Source organism: Rhincodon typus, chromosome 25, assembly GCF_021869965.1.
Source record: "Rhincodon typus isolate 14 chromosome 25, sRhiTyp1.1, whole genome shotgun sequence".
NCBI lineage: Eukaryota > Metazoa > Chordata > Chondrichthyes > Orectolobiformes > Rhincodontidae > Rhincodon > Rhincodon typus.
In genome coordinates this window covers 41,490,141-41,498,243 of record NC_063356.1, presented here as the reverse complement: position 1 = coordinate 41,498,243, position 8,103 = coordinate 41,490,141, and the positions used below count along the sequence as shown (strand labels likewise).

Genomic DNA, 8,103 nt, shown 5'->3' with positions numbered 1-8,103 from the left:
TGTGCTCCCTCTCCATCTTGCACATTCTTTTTCTCCCTCTCTCACATGCTCACTTTCTCCCTCCCTCTCTCTGGTGCGCTCGCTGTTTCTCTTTCATGTTCTCCCTCTCTGTCTTATACACTGTCTCTCTCTCTCTTGTACTCCATCTCTTCCTTCCTCTCGCTGTTTCATGCACTTGCTCTTTCTTTTCCGTACACTCGCTATCTTGCTCTTGCTCTCTCCGTCTCCTGCTCTTATTCTGTCTCTCATTTTTCTCTCTCTTTCATGCACTATTTCTCATGCTTGTTCTCTCTCTCACACTCCTCTTTTCCCATTGCCTAATGCAAGCTGACTGAGAGTAAGCACTGCAACCTAATGCAACGTTCCAATTCTTGGTCTGAAGCATTGACACCTATCCTTGATGACACTGTAACACTGTCTCCTCAGGTGTCTATCCAAATTTTTGTAAATAGGGGGAGCATTTCTGCCTCAAACATCCTTCAGATAAAGACCTGCACCACCCCCTGTTTTAAAGCATTAGTACAACTTCCCTATCATCCCTCTCCAAATTACTTTAAATCGATGCATCTGGTAATTGACCTCTTTGCTGTGGAATTAGGTCACTTTTATCAACCCTACCTGGATATGGTATACTTTGATCTCCCATCAGACCCTGTTTTGCCTATCTAATGTTTCCTCACTGTTAAACTTCCTCTTTTATATGCAGCATCCTCACACCCTGATCCCAGCTGTCTCTCTTTGCTACCCTTCATATTGTTGTCTTCTTTCACACCCTTTTGCAGTCCTTCTTGCACCCTGCCCTCTCCTACACACCTTTGCTTCTCTTTCTTCCCCCCTTCTTTTCCCCTCTTCCCTTATACCCCTGCTCCCCATTACATTATACTGGAAGATTGATGGGTGTTTTTGAATCTCCGCCTCAGTCGTGGCTATCACTGCATCCTTGCTGTGTTGCTGACCCTGCAATCTGTCTGTTGCAGATATGATCTATGTGGCTGGTGGATTTGATGGCAGCAGACGTCACACGAGTATGGAGCGATATGACCCAAATATTGACCAGTGGAGTATGCTGGGTGATATGCAGACTGCACGAGAGGGAGCTGGTCTTGTTGTGGCCAATGGAGTCATCTACTGTCTTGGTAGGTTAACTGTGCTTCCGTTGCATTAATCAAGCCTATCCTTGATATTTATTTAACTGTATTTATTTAACTAATATTGGTCTCTTAAACCATCAACCATGTGTGAGCCTTAACATGGAGTTTTAGTGAACTTCAGTCACTTATGTCTTCGTTTGACTGTCACATGTAGGGGCTTTGGGACCCTTGGTTGTGTTATTTCTTTATTTGTTTTAGCTGTTGTAGAGTCATAGAGGTCTACAGTACAGAAAAAGGCAGTTTGGCCCGACAAGTCAAAACCATCTAGCTATTCTAATATCGTTTTCAAACACGCAGCCCGTAGCCTTGTATGCCTTGACCTCACAAGTGCACAACTAAGTATTTGTTAAATTTTAGGTGCCTCTACCACCTTTACAGATTGTGAGTTCCAGATTCCCACCACCATCTGGTTAAAAATAATTTTCCTCACATCCCCTCTAAACCTTCTGTCCCTTACCTTAAATCAGCCCCCCCGATCATTGATCCCTCCATCATGGACAAAGTTTCTTCCTGTCTATGTTGTCTGTGTCCCTCATAATATTTTATACATCTCAGTCATGTTCCCCCGCTTAGTCTCTTCTCCTTCCAAGAAAACCAACCACAGACTATCTACTCTCTCTTCATAACTAAAACTCTCCAGTCCAGGCAACATCCTGGTAAATCTCCTTTGCATCCTCTCCAGTGCAGTCACATCCTCCTGTAATGGCGATTCCAGAACTACACATAAAAGCTGTGGCCTAACCAACATTTTATAGAGTTCCAGCAATCACCTCCCTATGCCTCAACTAATAAAGGCATGTATTCTATATGCCTTCTTAACCACTTTTCTACCTGTTCTGATACGTTAAGGGATGAGTGGACATGTACACCAAGATACCTCTGATCCTTAGTGCTCCCAGGGTCCTACAGTTCATCGGTGCATCACCTCATACCGGTCTGGAATGAATTCTATTTGCCACAGATCAGCCTGGTCACCCTCCTGCTAGTTCCTGTTCCTGCTCCTGCTGGACTGAGACCACTACCTTAGCATTCCTGCTGTCTTCTGCTCGCCCATCCCTAACCTGCCCATCCCACCTCTGCACCAATATAACTCCAATAACTGTAACACAGTACCTGCCCCTCACCCACTTCCTTATGAATTTCCAAGGTTAAACTTGCTCCCCAGAGCTTAGAATTTAATGGGGAAGTTTATAAAAAGTCATTTTGAAGTCAAGGTAAAGCATCCAAAAAAGACTACCAGAAGCAACTTGAGATGTTGTCATAAACCATGACGATTAGTCAGATATGATTATTCTCTCATCCCTCCGAATTCCCTCAGTACCATTTATATTGCATGTTCCTCCCTATTAGCCGCTCGTAGTTGGGATCACATAATTCTTTATTAAAATAATTTAGCTTCTGCTCCATCGTAAACTTCAGATTTTCAGCATGTTGACTCTAGCATTTTTGCAGCCTTTCTTTAAGATGATTATAGGCAGAGGTGAGTGTGAAAGGAGAGACCCCGGTCTGTGGGAGGGCAAGGTTAACCCACACGATTATGGTTTGCACCTCATTAAGTATTCACAAGAGACAGGGTAGTGGCCATGTGTAGGCAGCCCCGGTTCCCGCTGGGACTGAGCAGGCAGCTCCGGTTCCTGCTGGGACTGAGCAGGCAGCCCTGGTTCCCGCTGGGACTGAGCAGACAGCCCCGGTTCCTGCTGGGACTGTCACAGCACCATGTTTAAAAGACACCTGCACCTCCTCCAATCTGCTGTATTGATGGTGACAATGAAGCAAGCCATCTGATCCAGAGACTTGTTTGCCTTTAATTCTAGTACCTTGTTTCTATAGAGTCCCTACAGTGTAGAAACAGGCCATTCAGCCCAACAAGTCCACACTGACTCTCCGAAGAACATCCCACTGAGACTCCCCTTCCCTACCTTATCCCTGTAACGCTGCATTTCTCATGGCTAACCCATCTAGCTTAGGCATCGCTGGACAAAATGAACATTCCACCTAATCTGCACATCTTTGGAATGTGGGAGCATCCAGAGGAAACCCACGAGACACTGGGAGAATGTGCAAACTCCACACAGACAGTCGCCTGAAGCTGGAATTGAACCCGGGTCCCAGGTGCTGTGAGGTAGCCGTGCTAACCACTGAGCCACTGTGCCGCCCATTTGCTGTACCCAATGTGGCCTACTGTACATTGGAGAAACCAAATGCAGACTGGATGACCACTTTGCAGAACACTTCCAGTCTGTGAGCAAGCATGACCCCGGCATTCCCATAGCCGCCCATTTGAACACAGCATCCTGCTCGCATGCTGTAATGCTGCAGTGAATCACAGCACAAACTGGAGGGACAACATCTCATCTTCAGACTGGGCACTTTACAACCTTCTGGACTTAATATTGAGTCAGCTCCTTCAAATTGTGAACCCAGTCCCATTCCTTCCCTTTTTAGTTTTATTTGTTGCATTCTCTGTCACCATGTTCTCTCTTCCCTCCCCCTACTCTAGTGGGACTAACTGTTTGGCAGGTAGATACACCATTGTTCTGCCATTCTCACATTGCGGTCACTTAATCTGAACTATCAACATCCTTTCTCCACCAGTGTGCCACCCCTCCAAATGTGGCATAAATGCTGCCCCCTCCACGCTTCACATCAGCTCTGACGAAGAGTCGAGACTCGAAATGTTAGCTTGCTCTTTCTCCGTGACCCGCTGTGATCTCCAGCATTTTTTTGTTTTCACTACAGATTCCAGCATCTGCAGTAATATGTTTAAGAGACACACTGGACTGTCACTTAACCTTTGCTCAAGAACCACCACTCCCACCCCACACACCCTGAAGATGACAGAAATGAAGGAAAAAGTAGTACCACACTTCAGCCCTGCCACCACGTAAAGATCCTCTCCACGAGGCTCTTTTCCCAATAGATGACAGCAAGTGGCCATTCTGACTGAGGAAGGCAGCCTGGGCAGAGGTGCTGCAGAGGTCACTGCCTGTGGGTGGCACGAGAGAACCCAGCTCCAGTGCCTCATGAGAATGAATGATCTGCTGTGCTCTGCCAGGGTATGTACCACTGCCCCCGCAATGCTTCATGCTGCTGTGAGTGTGAGTTAGCATTGGAAGGTTGCCAGTGCAGAGGACTGTCATACGGGAGACTGGCTGCCAGACATCTTTGTCAGATGCGTTATGTGCAATCTGTATCAGTCACTTTATTGCAATTACCAATATAGTACCATTGGAACCACAGTGGTATAGCCTCTCACACATTGCCAGGGTTTACAGTTAAACCATAAATCAATGACCCAGACCATGGATTAAAGGTAAGCGGCAGGAGGCTTAGAAAGGATTTGATGAAAATGTCTTCTCAGCCAGAGGATGGTGGGAATCTGGAACTCCATGCCTCTAAGGATGGTAGAGGCAGAAACCTTGGAGAAGTATTTAGATGTGTACCTGGGATGGTAAGGCATACAAATCTATGGGCTGTGTGCTGGAAAATGGAATTGGAATAGTGAGGTGGTGGTTTTTGACTGGCGTAGACTCAATGAGCTGAAGGGCCTTTTCCTATGCTGTAGACGTCTGAATGTATAAAAGGAGCTTCAACGCTCAGCAACTCACTGATGTTTTGTCACAACTAGAACGTATACATCTGAGAACTTCAACTGCACTTCACAGCCCTGGTCAGGTTTGCTTACATCAGCCAGTGCGGCTTACTTGTTTGAGTAGGAGTGCTGACCTGGTTTATGCTTCATCTACCTCTCACACAATCCTCCCATTTAGTATGGATTCTCTTGCTTTGTTTGCCCTCCACAAATGCTTAATCTCGCAATTCTCTGGATTGAATTCTATCTGTCTGCCATTTTTCTGCACATTTAACCAAAAACATTGATATCCTGTCGTTGATTCTTTCTTCTTCATTGTCAACTCCATGGCTAATTTTTCAGTTGTCTGCACATTTCCAACTCAAGTCTCCCTCATTTAAATCTAAATCATTGGTGTATCTCACAGACAGCAAAGAACTGAGTCCTGTGCAACACCACTAAAAGCCGCTTTCCATTTGCAAAAACATCCATCAACCACTACCCTTTGTTTCCTATCACTGAGTCAGTTTTGGATCTAACTCACCACAATCTCCTGTATTCCATAAGCTTTACATTTCCTAACCAGCTTGACATGTGGGACCTTGCCACATGCTTTACTAAAAATCCATGTGGACAACATCCATTGTGCTACCTCATTCAATCCTTTTTGTGACTTTGTCAAAACAAATTAATTTTGTAATTTATTTAACAAAACCACGTTGACTGATTAATCCTTGCCTTTCAAAGTTAACAGTTAAACCTCTCTCGCAGTTCTGAAGAAGAATCACTGGACTTGAAACATTAACTCTTGCTTTCTCTCCACAGATGCTGCCAGACCTGCTGAGTTTCCCCAGCAATTTTTGTTTTAATTTCAAATTTTCCAGTGTCCGCAATTCTTTCTTTCATAAACCTATCTCTTGGTATTGATTCCAGCAATTTGCCCTCTATTCAGGGCAGACTGATCAGACTGATCAGCCTAAAGTTATTGAGCCTATTCCACTCACCGTTTTGTTTAAAGTATTGGCACTATTTTTCAAGCCCCTGATCCTCTGATACCTCACCTATATTGAGTAAGGATAAGAAAATTATTTTTGAAGCTTTTCTGCTCTGTGTTTACTGTGTACTGAGTGTGTCATGGTGTATTGCAATCCTCGTGGTTTTGTTCCAGGCGGCTACGATGGGATCAATATTTTAAGCTCTGTGGAGAGGTACGACCCACATACGGGACACTGGACACATGTCACACCAATGGCTACCAAGCGATCAGGTAGGCAAGAATGTGGGGATGGACTGTGATCAAATATTTAATTTAAAAATGGGCAGCTGTTTTAAAAAGTGGTCTTGAAGGCTTCAGCACTGCTGTCTCCAATTCTGTCTCACTTCCAGAGTGCAGGAAGTGATCAGGTGCAAAGATATTGCCCTTTCAAAGCTTTTGCTCACTGAGCTTGCTGTGTTGCACATCAATGTCAGCGAAATCCACAGCTGTGAATCTGGGGTGTTCCTCTTGTCTCTGTGTCGAAGGTCTTTGAGAGTTGTTCCCTAGGGTTAATTACACTTGTGCTGAACTCTCTGAGCTGTCCCATGGGGTTAGTTACTGTATGCTGAGCTCTTTGAGCTGCCATTGGGTTAGTTACTCCGTGCTGAATTCTCCGAGCTATCTTGTAGGTTAGTTACTGTGTGCCGAGCTCTTTGAAGTGTCCCATAGGGTTAGTTTCTCCAGTGGTAAACCCATATGGATAGTGTTGGTGAGACTGTCAGACTGGAAAGGGCTTCACAGCTCTTCTGTTCTACATGTGCATTTTTGAGGAGAGGTCACTGGATGGTAATGAAAAGGCTAGGGTCATGCTCTGATTTAAACACTCAGCTATTCACTTATAAATAAGTGATCCTATTTAGCTTTGTCACTCTGTCCTTATGATGTCTCTGAGATTGATTCATTTCATTTTCACCCTGGTTGATGCTGCCAAGATCATCTCATTAAAGATACATGCTTAAAGTAGGATCACTGCAGTTCCCAGGAATAGAATAGTATATTTCCACCTGCTGCAGCTGCACTAGTCTTGGCAAATGAGGTTTCAAGCCTGAATCATTTGTGATAGTACAATGTTTTTTACTGAATATTTCCAATCAGATAGTCAGGCTAAATGCAGGAGGACAAACGTCAAGGTCATTTGAGGGCTATGTCAAAATAAATTACTCCATTCACTGTGAGCAGACATCTTCAGCTTTGTTTATGTATAAGACTTTGAGATGAAGTTATCTCTTTTTCCTACACTCATAGATAACTGGTACAGACCGTCTGCTAAACCAGCCAGCACTGTGACAGACAATACAGTGAACAAATACCTGGTGAGAGATGGTGCAGTCACCAGCACTCCAGATGGAGAGGATTAAATGAAACATACCATTCCTGCTGGGATGATATAAGTGTTAACATTCGTCCCTGTTTCTGTTGACAAGAGACAGTTTTGTAGACTTTGTACTTTTGTAGATTCACCTTTGGAAGTGGTAGGAAATCTTGCAGAACTTTTCAGGAAATAAAATGCATTGAAAGAATGAGCTCTGTATGGTCTGTTTAACTTAGAAAATGACCAAACATTCTGACAATAAAGTGGTTGTTTTCACTTTGCAGCTGTTAGACCATATCCTGTAGGTTAGCATGCATATCCAAGATCTTTTGTTTCAAATATACATCATAGAATCCCTACAGTGTGAAAATAGGCCCTTCGGCCCAACAAGTCCACACTGACCCTCAGAGCATCCCATCCGAACCTATTCCCCGATAACCCACGTAATCTACACCTCCCTGAACACTACAGGCAATTTCCCATGGCCAATCCACCTAACCTGTACATATTTGGACTGTGGGAGGAAACTGGAGCACCTGGAGGAAACCCACGCAGACACGGGGAGAACGTGCAAACTCCACACAGACAGACGCCCGAGAGTGGAATCGAACCCGGGTCCCTAGAGCTGTGAGGCAGCAGTGCTAACCACTGAGTCACGGTGCCACCCCAAGTGAAGGAGCCCTTCGTCCCTGGGTGGGCACACATACACAGACATACATACATACAGACATATACACGCACAGTTTGTTGGTGCCTAGACTGAGCTAGGCAGTCCCCACTGCCTCCTCTGCCCGATCACTTCCCTCTTTTTCTTTCTTTTTACCCCTCCCCTCCCCTCCTCTACACCATCCAGCCTGTCCCCTGCTCTCCTCTACACCATCCACCCTGTCACCTGCTCTCCTCTACACTGTCCAGCCCGTCCCCTGCTCTCATGTACACCGTCCAGCCCGTCCCCTCTCTCCTCTACACCGTCCAGCCCGTCCCCACTCTCCTCTACACCGTCCACCCTGTCCCCTGCTCTCCTCTACACCGT

The 8,103-nt window shown here is 45.3% G+C and overlaps 1 protein-coding gene across 7 annotated transcripts in view; it reads left to right on the top strand.

Annotated features, from left to right (window-relative positions):
* Positions 1–8,103, top strand: part of klhl12 (kelch-like family member 12) — a 43,103-nt gene that overhangs the window by 31,362 nt on the left and 3,638 nt on the right. For 6 of the 7 annotated variants that reach the window (XM_048611925.1, XM_048611926.1, XM_048611924.1 and 3 more), the window contains 2 exons: positions 978–1,136; positions 5,891–5,989. In XM_048611925.1, the coding sequence (XP_048467882.1) occupies positions 978–1,136; positions 5,891–5,989 (258 nt within the window). Of the gene's footprint in view, positions 1–977; positions 1,137–5,890; positions 5,990–7,003; positions 7,274–8,103 lie in introns of those variants that run through there. The other variant, XM_048611929.1, reaches the window with a different exon arrangement.